At 38.5% G+C, this 17,381-nt stretch overlaps 1 protein-coding gene across 1 annotated transcript; it reads left to right on the top strand.

Moving 5' to 3' along the window:
* Positions 1–3,370: 3,370 nt before the first annotated feature.
* On the top strand, positions 3,371–7,218 carry irx4a (iroquois homeobox 4a). The gene is made up of 5 exons (XM_039655149.2): positions 3,371–3,728; positions 4,148–4,387; positions 4,768–4,874; positions 5,320–5,633; positions 6,037–7,218. The coding sequence occupies exons 1-5, from the start codon at positions 3,684–3,686 to the stop codon at positions 6,714–6,716; spliced, it is 1,386 nt and encodes a 461-aa protein (XP_039511083.1). The 5' UTR covers positions 3,371–3,683; the 3' UTR covers positions 6,717–7,218.
* The last annotated feature ends 10,163 nt before the right edge of the window (positions 7,219–17,381 follow it).

Raw genomic sequence — 17,381 nt, forward strand, 5'->3', positions numbered from 1 at the left:
AAACGCATTTATCGTGGGTTAAATCATAAATCAGTTAATGCATGCCTGGCTCTGGATAGAGTCAGAACAGGCCGGTTGAGATATGCATGTACCGTAGAAGCCGATTCTCTTGCAGGAACTTCATCTGCAGACAGCCTGGGAGCTGCTCGCGGCATGATGTCATTCCTGGATCATCAGCTGCACCTGTCTCATCCTAGACTGAATACAACTCTGAAGTGTTGTCTGCAAACCGGCTATTATTTACGGTTGACCAACATTGGACAGAAAAACAAAGCATGCAATTAAAAATTGGGCCGAGGGAAAATGTTGTGTAATTTCAGTGACTGCTTATTTTTCATGAAAATAAAGATGAATATCCTCGCTTGCAAGACTAAATTTCATTGGCAACCTTCGGCGAACTGGTGCGTTAGATGAAGCTGAACGTCTTGTGCTCGGAACAGAAGGGCTCTAATCTGCTTCACCATGAAGAGACTTAAAATAGAAGTGTATGAACTTGTCAAGGCACTTACAGGAGAATGTGGAGCCTGCCTCAGACTGCGTCACAAATCATCTCCTCACACTTCCTCAGATGGTAGAACATTTACACAGACCAGGGGTGTTTACTTCTGCCTTATGCAAATCTTCTAAATATTATTTGATAATTTAACTCTCATGTTCTGTTTGGGTTCAGAAAGACCCAATGTCCATTTGGAAATATACTTTTTCATATAGGAGTATACATTTGCTAACACACTTTAAATATTGTCTGTAAAACAAAACAAACAAAAAAAAAAAAGAACATAAAAAGGCTGCATGTTTAGCATATCAGAGACCCCATATACAAAATATGAATAAATGCAATGAGTTTTAACATTGTCTAAATTGAAGTAACTCCTGGCTGTTGTACATGTTGATTTGTTTTCTTTATTTCTATACAGTGTTTTCTGTTTCTGTATTATTATTTTTATACAGTGTTTTCTTTTTATTCTGGATAAGGACCATCTATAAAAAAATGCATGTGATGAAGACAAATCTTTCATTCATCAATTCATCTAATCAATTGTTCTAATTACAATCATCCACACCCAAAGGATTAAGAATTAGTTTTTTTTTTTTAAGTAGAGGAACATTTTCTTTAGAGATACAGATTCCATGTGCCAACTGATACTTCAGCATCATCTATTAATCTCTCCTTATATTTGTTCAAACCATATAATTTCTTCGGCAATTGCATTTCATTTGCCCTAATTAAATCAATTTGTAATGGGCGTCATCCTGCTGGAGAGGATACATGATTTAAGTGTGTACCTGTGAGATGTATAGACCTGCATAGCCAGATCTGAGCTGGACGAGGGAGGAGGAGGAGAAAGAGGAGGAGGTGTTGAAACATGCCGTCCGGTGATTGATTTGCGCTTGGTTTTGTCGGAAACAACAAAAGGATGCCATGTCCTTTCAAGGTGTAATTCACCCAGCTTATAATTCTGATGAGACGTTAGTGTTAGATTTATGCATTCAAGTATCTGATCAGATATCTGGATTTGGCAAAACTTGTCTCATTGTTCAAAGCTATTCTTAAATCATGTTTAAATGTCTCAGACTGCATCTCTGCAAGCATTGCTTTCGTTATGAACGTAAATACACCCCGTCATATCTTATCCATCTGTCCAAAAGAGCCGAGCCTCGTTTAAATCTTTAACGAAAAACAAGAGCAGGAATTCTTGCGCAGACTTCATTATCCTCTAAAAGCTTATACTAGTGCGTCTTAATATTTAATAAGGACCCAAATAACACCGGCAAAAAAAAAAAAAAAAAAAAGTAATGTAAATGTATACGGAAAGCTATTGTAGACTTGCCCATCAAACTTCACGGATGCATTACCTGTTTTCACTGCAGTCTGTGTGTGAGGAGGAATCAATCATAGACTTGATGTTACTTGAGATAAAATGTCACGGGTTATTTTCAGGGAGAAAGAAAAGGACTCCATGTGCGCGCCCTTTTGAGCACGATACAATATGAACATAGTGAATATAACATATAGCTAAATATATGAATACATATACTATAGGTTATTATTTACTTAGATTAATAGCTTTTGCTTAGATTAACGACTTTTTTTCCATGAGAAGAAAAAAAAAACACTCAAATCGTCACTTAGTAAATGAATGAAAATTCAATGCTGAGCCAGATTGGGTCAGTCACTTGACCTCACGTCTATTAACACACACACGCCGACATTTGCTCGCTTATTATCTGACTAATTTAATTTCACAGAACACTTATTTTCCAAACTCAAGTGCACGCCAAAGGAGAAGGAAAGGGTGAAAAAACTTGCCTGATAAAAGTCTAACTCAATTTAACGACAAGTACCTTCATCTGTAAATGAAAGCAATTATGCGGCCCATATTATATTATGTTGGCCGGTCTCAAGATAGTCATCAATCACACGCAATCGAGCTGTCACTGCGGGCAGATTCGTTTCTTGCAGGCAGTTTTCCAGCTGGGGAAAAGAGAAGTACATCATCATTAATTTGACTGTGACCCCGGGGCTTCTCACATGTCTGAACCTGGGCTTCTCTAAGCGAGTCAGCAACACACCATGGTGCACCTACACTTTCATCACTCTCAATGGTGAAATGAAGACCTTTACATAAACAGACATATGCACAGACTTTATAGATAGATAGATAGATAGATAGATAGATAGATAGATAGATAGATAGATAGATAGATAGATAGATAGATAGATAGATAGATAGATAGATAGATAGATAGATAGATATCGTGCTGATGTTATCACATAAAACTCTTTTATTAAACCTCGCAAAACATGTTTATATTGGAGATTATTTCAGTGATATTGAACTCTATATACGTACAAAAATTAAATAGTGCACTTTATATAAGTATTGCACTTCCAGAGTCCTTTGCACTAAAATAAATTAATATTAATTTATCATGTGTGGCGCGTTAGTTTGAACGAACTGCTCACAACACAATTTCAATTCACGAGAGGCTAAAATACGTCTAATAATAATAAATATAATAAAAAATATGAACGATTTTTTCGAATTTTCTTTCTCAGTTTTCTAAAACAGGTAAATAAAAAGTGTAAGTGTTTAGGAAAAGGCTATTGAAATTCTGATAAATTCAGATGAAAAGGCGCTTTATAAACTGATATATTGTCACATTTTAGTATTGCAATCTCTTTTCAAAGCTCAGTTTAATTGATAAGCTCAATTACAAGCCCATTGTGCCTTAAAATTCCACCCCCACCTCCCTGTCATTCGTTGGGATTTTTATCCAGAGAAATGCATATTAAAGTTAGAGTCTGGTCATTTTGACTGGGTTTCTTCTGACGTCAGAGCCACCGGCGTTTAAAACAACCCGCATCTGGGCTGACGTGTTTAATACTAGTTTTTATAACGCAAAATATGTATTTCTGACATCAAAGGCGGCAATTCGCCAAATGCTTTACGATGTGCGCGGCAGTGTTGTAGAAGTTTAATAGAGCGATAGGAGAGAGCATCCAAACTGGGCATCTATTGAACATCCTCAGGAAGGCGTTTAAGCAAATTAAACATGGTAGTATTGCGCTTCGCCCTATAAGCGTCCGGCAGCTTTATGCTTTACCAATCAATCGGTACAGTGAAACACAGCAGACCTGCAGTCTCGCCTGCTTTCGGGGAAACGGGGATCACTCTACAATGTCCTATCCTCAATTCGGATATCCTTACTCTTCTGCACCTCAGGTAAGAGTCGTTATCGCGCACGTATTGTTGCATTGATTCAGATTTCTTAAAATGTGAACTTCAAATGGGAATCGCGCTCACGTGCGCTGCGGGGTTAAATGCGAGTGATGAGACAAAAAGATAAAGGTTTAATCGTATTTATGCGATGCAATTCAGGGCTTCCCTCTGCCCTTATCATTTTAAAAATCTACTAACACGCGTTCGAGTCACAGACGTGTAGATGTGATGACAGGGGGAAGGAGGACAACAGTTGTTTTTGGCCATGATCCATAAAATGCATTGTCCTGTGGGGGCTGACTGTGGGCACTGCCAAAAAAAAAAGAACTTTCACTGCATTTTTGGAAACATTTGGACACATTTTTCCGAGGTATGCAGATTGGTTTTATTTACCCTGTGACAACATTTCTTGATCATTCCAGTTCCTCATGACCACCAACTCTTTGACATCTTGCTGCGAGTCGAACACCAGGTCCATCTCGGATTCGTCCGCGCAGACGCCCGTGTACTGTCCCGTGTATGAGAGCAGACTGTTGGCCACCGCCAGGCACGAGCTGAGCTCCGCCGCTGCGCTGGGAGTCTACGGGAACCCATACACGAGCAGTCAGGGTTATGGGAATTATGTTACCTATGGAGCTGACGCCTCCGCTTTCTACTCTTTGGTGAGTTTAAAACATATCCAATTATGCATTAGAATAATAGCATGCATTCAAGCAATGAATCTAATGTTAAGATCCAAGCAATTCTGTATAACGAATGTGTTTTATATCCGAGAAAAAATGAACGTTTATAAATTTCTTAAAATGTCAGAAAATGAACCTCATATTTATTTAGTACCTATGATTGCATAACTGATGCATTTGTAGGCTAGATTTTTTTTTTTTTATATTATATTAGGTCCAAGTTTGACTTTAGGACAATGGTCATTAGCATTGCACCTGAAAACAATGTTAGCAAGAACCTTATTATCATGACAAGCATCATAAATGTAAAGTTGAATCGCATGAATGTCATTACTGACAGGTCTTGTGTTTATTTTCAGGGAACATTTGATGCCAAAGATGGAAGTGCGTCTGCGCATGCGGGAATTACCCAGGCTGCCGCATATTACCCATATGATCCCTCCCTGGGACAGTACCAGTATGACAGGTATTGAATAGCGGCCTTCATTAGAGTCTTCTGATTGCCAATTAACAAGTGCAGGACTCGGTTCATTGGATCAATTTCATAGGCCGCGTTCAACATATTGATGGAATAATTAGCGCAATCGCCCTATAAACGTACAAAAGCATTTAGTGCATCTTTTTTCAATAAATAAATTTCAGGTCAATTTCTTTGATGCATATTTTATGTTATATCATGCTCTTGACAGTTTGCCCTTCAGGGTTTCCCTGAAGTGCTTTAATGGCCAGATACTTGGCCGGTGTGCACTCGATCAAGCAATTTGTACGCTCTGTTATGCTTCTAAAATAAACGCGATGCATGGCTTCTGTAAACAACATAAAACATAAAGTCTTTGTATTTCTATGCACTGCAAAAACATTTACATCAACTTTTACCACAACAACGTACATTTCTTTCTTTCATATCTCAGATATGGATCTATGGAAGGAGGAACTCGAAGAAAGAACGCCACACGGGAGACGACGAGCACTTTGAAAGCATGGCTCCAGGAGCACAGGAAAAACCCCTATCCCACCAAAGGAGAGAAGATCATGCTGGCCATCATCACCAAGATGACCCTCACGCAAGTGTCCACCTGGTTCGCCAACGCCAGAAGAAGACTCAAGAAAGAGAACAAGATGACATGGCCACCAAGAAACAAGGGCTCAGACGATAAGAAATATGACGATGATGATGAGGATGGGTCACAAGAAGATCAAATCAAAAGTGAAACCAATGATGACGGTCAGTCCCATTACATTCTTCACAAATCATTGGGTCCTTTTTTTATCGTAATTTTTAAAGTTAAACTCTTCTGCCTTGAGCTGTCTGAACAAGCGCCAGCACAAACTTTTAAAAATCTGGCGGCAGGCATCACTGTAAAAAAAGTTACTTACATTGGAAAACTTTTTTCAAAGTTTTAACATTTTCGTCACATAAATGGTTTATTTACATATCACATTGACACTATTTTGTTGTAAAATAACGTACTATTTAATAGAATATTAAACTATTTCATGATATATTAATCAAAGCGTTAGCCTGTTGCGGGTGTGTGTTTTTAAAAGATTTGTAGCAATTTATAAGCTTGTTTATTGTTCTTTCTCTTACTCTATATTTACTTCCCATGACTTTTTTTTTTTAACAGAGAGCAAAAGTCGAGAAGACAAAGAACTTCAGTTGAGTGACTTGGACGACTTTGACACCATCGAGTCTGAGAGCTCAGAGTGTGAACTCAAACACCGCTTTCACATGAACGCGCACATGGCGACCACCGATGATCGCATCAAAGAACCATCGCCAAAACTCTCCATTCCCGGTCTGCTCGAAGCTGAGCGTGATCTCGCCAAAAGCTGCTTGAAATCCACTTCCGAAGACTGCGAACACGACCTTCGGCACGTCAAAACGTGTTTCCAGCAGCAGGGCCATCCATTACTGGACAGCAAACCCCGCATCTGGTCTCTGGCCCAGACAGCGACCTCGTTGAACTCGACAGAGTACTCCTCGTGTATGCTTAGATGTCAACCATCACCCTCCGCCTCCTCACCTGTAAACGGCCTGGAAAGACAGCAGGATTCACCTGTTACGACTCTCAGAAACTGGGTAGATGGAGTTTTTCACGACCCCTTGTTCAGACACAGCTCCTTAAACCAAGCACAGACGAACACTACAGTTTCGTGGACCACCACGACCAAAGGCTCAATCTTAGAGACTGGAGCCCTTGGACGCTCCGTAGGGAACAGCAACGTGATAAAAACACAGCAGCAAGAGGCCAGTAAGGACAGTATGACATTTTCAAAGGGGGTGAATAAAATATTCTGTTCCTAGCACACCAAATAATCCTCAAAATCGAGGAGGACTGTTTGGAATAGCCGTTTACGATTTTCAGTTTACAGACGGAACAGATAACAAATGTCAGACTGTGAATCGATGGGCCCAAACATGTTTTGTTACATACAATTATTGCGCTGTCATGGGGAAATGTATGTATTTATAGCTGTGTTGACATCTGAATGGGCGATGGTCCCACAAAAGGGATTGGTTTATATAGGATATATTTATTGTTTAGATTGACGCACGTTCAGATTATGTAAATTAATTGTTTATGTTCTGAAAGATTGAAAAAAGTTTACAGCCTAGTTTTGTTTAGTTTTTTTATTGATTTTTTGGCATGCCTATGTTGCTAGTTTTTGTTTTAAATGATTATTCTTTTAGACGATCTCGGACCTTGTTACAACGACTCACAAGTGTCACTGTTAAGAAAGTATCGCACAAATGCACAGATCTCCTCGAAACTGGGGAATGTTCAAAACTGCTCACTACAATAAACGGTCAATTTTCCTAAGCATTTGTTCTGTGTATCGATTAAAGTCGCTGTCCCTGGTGCTGAACATACGCAGCTTTATTCCCGATGAAATTGGTTAAATTTAGTGATTTAATTTAAGCTTTATTTATATTTATCACTAAAATGTTGAAGTCACACCATGGAATGATTTTTATCCGGCCGTAATTTCGCATTATTAACTATACAGATAGTCTTTTTTTTTTCAAGTCATTTCATTATGTCAAAGTAATGGCATAACAATACAAATGGCCCGACTGTCCACTCTAAATAATGCATGATGTTCTCCACAGTGATTGTTTCGTGTTTACTGTGTTTGGCTTTGTAATAATTCCTCAATAACTCTTTATCATTCCCTCTCGTCCTCTGATGGGAGAGATGAGGCCCTCAGGAGCCATAAGACAGCGCTGGATGAGCTCCATTAACCCGCCATAACCAGCCTGTAATTGGGATGTTTTCAGTCTTCATTCACTTCACTCTATTGATTTCTACTCTCTCTCTCCCTCTGATAATATTATCGAAGCACCAAATCCTTTACCCTGACCCAACACTTGAGATGGCCTGAGTTATCCAGAAAGGCCGTTTATATGGTCAGAAGGTGAGATCATTCGAAATGTTCATCTTGACATAGACCCCTCAATTTGTGGAGGTTCTCTGTACTCTGAAGCTTTTTCACCGGGGCGCGTCTCTAAGTGAAAAGGGCAAGAGAATTAGTTGGTCGAGATAAAAGGGCAAAAACACGCAGTCAAAGGCAGGAGTTGACAGTGATGGTGAAAGTGTGGCCCCTGGAGGACTGGGGTCCGTTGAGAGGGGCTTCGGTGATGAATTTCAATGTGAAAACGATTGAGATCTTCTCCCTGGACAAAGACATTTTTTAAAAAAAACCGTGTTTTGTCTGTACAACGCAAATGGTGGTGTTGGTGTTGAACCTCAATAAAAAGCATTATTTTTCACACGCTCACAAAAATTATATATATAAAAAAATGCCATATATATTAATACTTAATAATTTAGTAAAAATGTACGTTTTATATTTATAATTATAATAATAATAATAATAATAATAATGTAATGTTAACCGAGATTAAGATTTTTTTTCTGAAAAAAATAAATTAATTAAAAAACATATTCAAATCAACAAATCGGGAACAGAATATAATACCATTGCACATCGAATAAAAAAATAGTGTGTATACGAATATTGTTTCAAAAAACTTTCCTATCGTAAAGAGCAGGTTTTGAGAGGGAGAGGCAGAGGGGGGGTGGAGGAGGTGTGATGGTTTGACTAACTCATTCAGGCGTGTCAAACACACACACACACACACAGAGAGAGAGAGAGAGAGAGAGAGAGAGAGAGAGAGAGAGAGAGAGAGAGAGAGAGAGAGAGAGAGAGAGAGAGATGATGCTGAATTAACGGCACTTTTACATAGAAACCGATTCAAACTGTAATCAGCGACGCGTTACTTTTCATTAAGCGCCTTTGACAGCAGCATTTCAGACTCGATAGGGGACAGAGGGGCCCCTGAAATAAACTGCTCTCAAAACACAGAGCCATAAGATAATTCCTTAAGCTCCATTAACAACTCTTAGCCGCAGGAAATAGAAAACATCTCCAAATCTAAAAGCTTTATCGACCTGCGCAAACCTCTGCTGATGGCTCCGTTTTTCCCCTTTATTTATATATTTATGTTTCGTCTTAAGGGACAGGGAAGTCCAGCGGTGGTAATAGACTTTAATAGAACATATTAACCGAATGAGGAGAAAAAGGCGAAAAGATTTAGATCTTTCACTTACCAATTAGTGTGTTTTATTTGTTCACTTGCTCTGTCAATCATCAGATTGCACGAACTGTGTTTTCTTTTCGATTATTTTTTAAACAGTTTCGCGTAACACGATTTTACGAAACATTAACAAAATAAATAAAGCTACTGTATGTTATTATTTTATTATTGGGCCTATTATTAGCCTATATACGTAATGCACTGAACATTGGTGTTGAAAATACAATAGAATTCACTGTAAATATGAAGCGTAATCCAGGAATCCATCCATGTGATGGGAGGAGATAACACATGGATCAAACAGGCCCACTTCAAGAACCAAAATAAACCATGTTGGACATCAGATTTCACAGCTCTTAACAGAACAGACGCTTGTTTATCAGACACGTTTGTCCACATTTCCCCCTGGACCCCAAACTGCAGACCTTTAAATAAGAGTGACACACGCGCACCCCTGGGAGCAAAGGACACGGTAAATATATTTGCACATCATTAGTAGCTCTCTAACACTGGCTCACGCCTGTGTGTTTTCTGTCCTGGCTGTATCATCAGTAACATTTGGTCTTAATTAATCTGGCAGGAAGCTAATTAATAAAAAGCAATTACTGTATACTTTTACTGGGGTCTGAGGAGTGAAATGCTGACGCAAAATACAGCTTGAAGGTTGGCTCTAAACTGCAGATCTAACTCCGTTATACATGCTTCTCAAGCCATGCGATTCTAATTCGAATTATTATTACATTTTACAAATAAAAATGCAGTATTGTGTCCTTAAGGTAATTATACATTTCAGTATTGAGAATTAATGATAGCTATTATAGGGTTAAAGTCAGGAATAGTGTTTGGTTTCAACGCATTGGGGTTGCAACTGCATGCAATTATGCATAATTTCCTGTTATTACTACAGTGTAAGTGTAACATTTGTAATAAGGACACTGTAAAATAAAGTGTTACCAAAAACTGAAATGACAAACAACCAAAAACTGTGTAAGATTTCACCATGTTGCATTCCCCACAATAGGTCAAATTGTGCATATATATTACCGTTGTTTCTCCCATCTAATGGTTTTGTGCTGACTTCAAATACAAATGTGCCTTTTTAAAGTGTTCCACATTATGTATTTTCCCCTTTTTCTAATCTTTGTGTATAATGACAAAGTGGGCAAACTAAATATGTTTAATCTTGCATTCAGTGTCACAACTGTTCTATCAGTCAATATTAATCACACATAAAATAGCACATGCAAAAGCCATTTGTTTTTCCTGCGGCTTTAAAATTGCATTTAAATGTCATTAAAGTTCACTAGATCGGCTAGTGTAATAGGCATCGATGCAGTCGCGGAGAGCTTATCGGCTGCTTTCTTTCGTTAGTCACTGCGGGTAAAAGACTGGGTCTGGAGGGCAGATTCGAGGTGGTCTGTTTGATAGGCTTGTCCTCACTCATAGGTGTCACAAACTTCCCCTCGGCCTTCATAGACCAGCTCACACAACTCTAAAGTCACTCCAGAGGTCACATAGCTGCCTTTGCTGGTGTGATTTGCACTCTCTGGCTGGCCTGTAAGAGCCTCTCTGAGCTTTGAAGAGGCTGGATTGAGTGTTAGCCAGTGTTATGTGCTCATGTGACTGAAGGAATTCACTGTCACTTTGCCAGATTATCGGACCTGAAATATCACAGACTATACCTACATACATCAAGGCTAAAAAAAGGCTCATTGTCCGGGGCCCAGATGAGTTAACAGAACTATGCGATAGAATGAGATGAGATAGAATTCACACTTCAAAGCAAAATTAAGCTTTATTTGTGTCTATTTAATTACAAACTCACCACACACAATAATGGTCAATAACTTTTTTCTAAAAAAGAAGAAACCTTGCGCATGAAGATAGCACATTGTTTTAGAATTTTACTGTCAAAATGTTTAGCTTCATTTAGCCTATTTAGCCTTCGTTTAGCCTATTTTAAAAGTTATTGTTGAGCCTTTTTGTTGAAAAAGAATATTGTTTTGCCCTGTACAGCAAAAAAAAAATATTTCATGTTTAATTCTCCATCGACATAAGACACAAGTTGTGGCATAATGCTGATTACCACATAAATTAATAATAATACAAAATATATATAAAGGAATTACAGGACAATTTTTTTTAAATGTTTAAATGCAAAAATGTTGTATTTTCTTTGGTTGTAGTTTATAACTTTTTTTAAAAAAAAATAATTGTACCTAAATTCTTATAGGTTAAAAAATGTTTTTTTTTTTTTTTAAAGGATAATCATTAGGGGCCAAGCACCGAAGGTGCAGAGGCACCTATTGTATCTGTTGGTTTTATTATTATTATTATTATTATTATTATTATTCTTCCCGGTGGAAGTCTATGGCAGCCCTATGAACCGTAAGTAGGAAAATGATGAAATTTGGCACACTTATAGAGATCATCATGAAAAGTAATTGAGCCAAATTTTGAGTCTCTAGCCCCAACTCTATAGCGCCACCACCAGTTCAAAATTTCAACATTAAAATCGTTGTAACTTTTGAACCCTTTGGTCTAGAGACATGAAACATAATACACTTGATTCCACTCATCATGCTGATCACAACCAATGTCATACATTAAGACTCCGCCCATTACAGTAGACGCCATTTTGAAAAGTACAGTATTCAGTTTTTTTGCTACTCCTCCTTCAAAATTTGTTCAATTTTGTCCAATATTTGGTCAAATGATATTTAGACTTAGCCGCACAGAAATGACTGAACAGATTTTTTTTAGTTGTCTTTCTTCAAAAGTTATGGTGTCGCAAACTTAGTGAGGTCCACCCAAAATTGGCTAAGAGGCTGTATCTCGGCCAAAGTTTGATCAATCGAAACAGAAATCGATACACTTTATCAGAAGCATGTTCTGAGGTGTCATACCAAAGTTGGGAATAGCGCCACCTAGGGGTCATGAGATATGCAAAATTGCTATTTTGGCCAATAACTTTTGAACAGTTTTTCAGAAAATCATAAATGTGGTATCTATGGATTCCTTGGATCATGCCGAATCCGTGGATATCAATTTTGCCATGATGGGATGTACCTCGTGTCCGCCATTTTGAATTTTGTCATAATTTGCAATATCTTTAAAACTTTTTAAAATTTCTTCACCAAATTTGGTATGGATCATCATTAGCATGGCCCAAAGGTACATGAGAAGTTTGATGACAGCGCCACCTAGTGTTACAAAGTTATAAGGTTTTTTGTAAAAACGCTTATAACTTTTGCAAATATAGTTCAAAATTTAATTTCTTTATATCAATATGTTCCTTGGCTTATACCGATTCTAACGATGTCTCATTTTTCATTTTTCAACAAAGTGACTGTCCGCCATATTGGAGCAAATGAAAAACCATTTTTTCGCTACTCCTCCTTCAGATCCTGCTCAAATTTTTCCAAAATTTGGTCAGATGATCTTTGGACCGAGCCGCACAGAAATGACTGAACAGATTTTTGATATTCGTTACCGTTTTTGAGATATTCGTCTCCAAAATTGACCTAGCCTGTGTTTGTTGCCTTATGCTAGTTAGCTTAGCATAATAATTGTTCAGCATGCTAACCAGGTGCCATTCTTTTTAATGGGGCTCTTCAGCTAACAGGATGACCATAAGCTATATTAGCATTGAGCTAGCTTAGCATGCTAATCACGTTAACATAATTTTGTGCGTTTATTCTTATACTGAAGCCTCTCCTCTGCAGTTTTGTAATTTATATCCTATGAGTGGCGCAAGCTGCTAAACCACGTGTCACGAATCCCGAACCATTGCGGTCGTGGGTTCGAATCCTGTGTGGCACATGCCCAGACCGCAAGAGGTACTGTGGCCTTAAGTGGTGGAAAAGTCGTTTCAGTTCTACACATGGTGTCTGTCTGAGAAAGAACATGTGCTTGTTGTACTTGTTCTGCTTGTGGTCCCTTTTATGGCTTGGCCCCGCAAAGGCTGCTTGCAGCTTTAATTAGGGGCCAAGCACCGAAGGTGCAGAGGCACCTATTGTATCTGTTGGTTTTATTATTATTATTATTATTATTATTATTATTCTTCCCGGTGGAAGTCTATGGCAGCCCTATGAACCGTAAGTAGGAAAATGATGAAATTTGGCACACTTATAGAGATCATCATGAAAAGTAATTGAGCCAAATTTTGAGTCTCTAGCCCCAACTCTATAGCGCCACCACCAGTTCAAAATTTCAACATTAAAATTGTTGTAACTTTTGAACCCTTTGGACTAGAGACATGAAACATAGTACACTTGATTCCACTCATCATGCTGATCACAACCAATGTCATACATTAAGACTCCGCCCATTACAGTAGACGCCATTTTGAAAAGTACAGTATTCAGTTTTTTTGCTACTCCTCCTTCAAAATTTGTTCAATTTTGTCCAATATTTGGTCAAATGATATTTAGACTTAGCCGCACAGAAATGACTGAACAGATTTTTTTTAGTTGTCTTTCTTCAAAAGTTATGGTGTCGCAAACTTAGTGAGGTCCACCCAAAATTGGCTAAGAGGCTGTATCTCGGCCAAAGTTTGATCAATCGAAACAGAAATCGATACACTTTATCAGAAGCATGTTCTGAGGTGTCATACCAAAGTTGGGAATAGCGCCACCTAGGGGTCATGAGATATGCAAAATTGCTATTTTGGCCAATAACTTTTGAACAGTTTTTCAGAAAATCATAAATGTGGTATCTATGGATTCCTTGGATCATGCCGAATCCGTGGATATCAATTTTGCCATGATGGGATGTACCTCGTGTCCGCCATTTTGAATTTTGTCATAATTTGCAATATCTTTAAAACTTTTTAAAATTTCTCCACCAAATCTGGTATGGATCATCATTAGCATGGCCCAAAGGTACATGAGAAGTTTGATGACAGCGCCACCTAGTGTTCCAAAGTTATAAGGTTTTTTGTAAAAACGCTTATAACTTTTGCAAATATAGTTCAAAATTTAATTTCTTTATATCAATATGTTCCTTGGCTTATACCGATTCTAACGATGTCTCATTTTTCATTTTCCAACAAAATGACTGTCCGCCATATTGGAGCAAATGAAAAACCATTTTTTCGCTACTTCTCCTTCAGATCTTGCTCAAATTTTTCCAAAATTTGGTCAGATGATCTTTGGACCGAGCCGCACAGAAATGACTGAACAGATTTTTGATATTCGTTACCGTTTTTGAGATATTCGTCTCCAAAATTGACCTAGCCTGTGTTTGTTGCCTTATGCTAGTTAGCTTAGCATAATAATTGTTCAGCATGCTAACCAGGTGCCATTCTTTTTAATGGGGCTCTTCAGCTAACAGGATGACCATAAGCTATATTAGCATTGAGCTAGCTTAGCATGCTAATCACGTTAACATAATTTTGTGCGTTTATTCTTATACTGAAGCCTCTCCTCTGCAGTTTTGTAATTTATATCCTATGAGTGGCGCAAGCTGCTAAACCACGTGTCACGAATCCCGAACCATTGCGGTCGTGGGTTCGAATCCCGTGTGGCACATGCCCAGACCGCAAGAGGTACTGTGGCCTTAAGTGGTGGAAAAGTCGTTTCAGTTCTACACATGGTGTCTGTCTGAGAAAGAACATGTGCTTGTTGTACTTGTTCTGCTTGTGGTCCCTTTCAGGGCTTGGCCCCGCAAAGGCTGCTTGCAGCTTTAATAGCAATTGTTATTGTCAAAATAACAATTTGCTTCTTCTTCCGCCAATGGAAGTCTATGGCATCCCTATGAACCGTACATAGGAAAATGATGAAATTTGGCACACTTGTAGTGATGCTAATGAATAGTAATTGGACCAATTTTTGAGTCTCCAGGACCAACTCTATAGCGCCACCAGCAGTTCAAAAATTCAACATTGAAATGGTTATAACTTTTGAACCCTTTGCTCTAGAGACATGAAACTTAGTACACCTGATTCCTCTCATCATGCTGATCACAACCAATACCGTACATTAAGACCCCGCCCATTACAGTAGTGGCCATTTTGAAATGTACAGTATTCAGTTTTTTCGCTACTCCTCCTTCAAATTTTGTCCAATTTTGTCCAAACATGCGCTCAAATGATCATCAGACTGAGCCGCACAGAAATGACTGAACAGATTTTTTTTATTTTTCATTCTTCAAAAGTTATGCTTTTGCAAACTTAACAAGGTCCACCCAAAATTGGTTAAGAGGCTGTATCTCGGCCAAAGTTTGATCAATCGAAACGAAAATTGGTATGCTTCATCGGAAGCATGTTCTGAGGTTCCATGCAAAAGTTGGGAACAGCGCCACCTATTGTTCCGGAGATATCATTGTTTTTTGATAAAACACTTATAACTTTTGCTAATATTGCTTGAAATTTGATTTCTATATGTCAAAATATTCCTTGGGTTATGCCGATTTCAACGATATCTCATATGTTACTTTTGAACAATGTGACTGGCCACCATATTGGAGCGAATGGGAAACAGTTTTTTCGCTACTCCTCCTTCAAATTTTGTCCAATTTTCTCCAAACATGCACACAAATGATCTTCGGACCGAGCCGCATAAAAGTACTGTTCCCGTTTTTTTTGCAATATGGGGAAAAAAAAAGTTATGATGTCGCAAAATGAACAAGGTTGACTCAGAGATGGATCAGAAGCTGTAACTTGTGAAAAGTTTGTCACAAAATCATAAAATTGGTATCTATTGATTCCCTGCGTCCTGTCGAATCAGAGGATATGCATTTTGCCACGATTGGATGCACCAAGTCATAAGATACATTAGAACTGAGCTAGCTTAGCATGCTAATCTGGATAACATGTCATGGAACTTTTTTGTGAATCATTCTCACACTGAACCCTCTCCCCTGCTGCTTTGAAATTCACAACCTCTGAGTGGCGCAATATGTTAAACCATGTATCTCCAATACTGAACCACTCTGGTTGTGGGTTCGAGTCCCACGTGGGGCGACTTTAAAATTGTGTAATAAGTTTTCATTTCAATTCCTTCCTGCTCTGCACTGCTGTTTGTGCTTCATTTACATGTGTATTCAATTTGTGCTGTTTTTGTTCTTGCGGCTCTGCACTGCTCTTGGTGCTTAAATGCCTGCTGCACTGCTGTACTTGATGTGCTGGCTCTGTGCTTGGTCTGCTTGCTGCGCCTTGCTGGGCTTGGCCCCGTGTTGCTGCTTGCAGCTATATTAGCAATTGTTATTGTCAAAATAACAATTTGCTCATTCTTCCGCCAATGGAAGTCTATGGCAGCCCTATGAACCGTACATAGGAAAATGATGAAATTTGGCACACTTGTAGTGATGCTAATGAATAGTAATTGGACCAATTTTTGACCCTCTAGGACCAACTCTATAGCGCCACCACCAGTTCAAAAATTCAACATTGAAATGGTTATAACTTTTGAACCCTTTGCTCTAGAGACATGAAACTTAGTACACCTGATTCCTCTCATCATGCTGATCACAACCAATACCGTACATTAAGACCCCGCCCATTACAGTAGTGGCCATTTTGAAATGTACTGTTCTCCGTTTTTTCGCTACTCCTCCTTCAAATTTTGTCCAATTTTGTCCAAACATGCGCTCAAATGATCACCAGACTGAGCCGCACAGAAATGACTGAACAGATTTTTTTTATTTTTCATTCTTCAAAAGTTATGCTTTTGCAAACTTAACAAGGTCCACCCAAAATTGGTTAAGAGGCTGTATCTCGGCCAAAGTTTGATCAATCGAAACGAAAATTGGTATGCTTCATCGGAAGCATGTTCTGAGGTTCCATGCCAAAGTTGGGAACAGCGCCACCTATTGTTCCAGAGATATCATTGTTTTTTGAAAAAACGCTTATAACTTTTGCTAATATTGCTTGAAATTTGATTTCTATATGTCAAAATATTCCTTGGGTTATGCCGATTTCAACGATATCTCATATGTTACTTTTGAACAATGTGACTGGCCACCATATTGGAGCGAATGGGAAACAGTTTTTTCGCTACTCCTCCTTCAAATTTTGTCCAATTTTCTCCAAACATGCACACAAATGATCTTCGGACCGAGCCGCATAAAAGTACTGTTCCCGTTTTTTTTTTGCAATATGGGGAAAAAAAAAGTTATGATGTCGCAAAATGAACAAGGTTGACCCAGAGATGGATCAGAAGCTGTAACTTGTGAACAGTTTGTCACAAAATCATAAAATTGGTATCTATTGATTCCCTGCGTCCTGTCAAATCAGAGGATATGCATTTTGCCACGATTGGATGCACCAAGTCATAAGATACATTAGAACTGAGCTAGCTTAGCATGCTAATCTGGATAACATGTCATGGAACTTTTTTGTGAATCATTCTCACACTGAACCCTCTCCCC

The sequence above is a fragment of the Pimephales promelas genome, chromosome 12 (assembly GCF_988280905.1).
Source record: "Pimephales promelas chromosome 12, fPimPro1.hap1.1, whole genome shotgun sequence".
Classification (NCBI taxonomy): domain Eukaryota; kingdom Metazoa; phylum Chordata; class Actinopteri; order Cypriniformes; family Leuciscidae; genus Pimephales; species Pimephales promelas.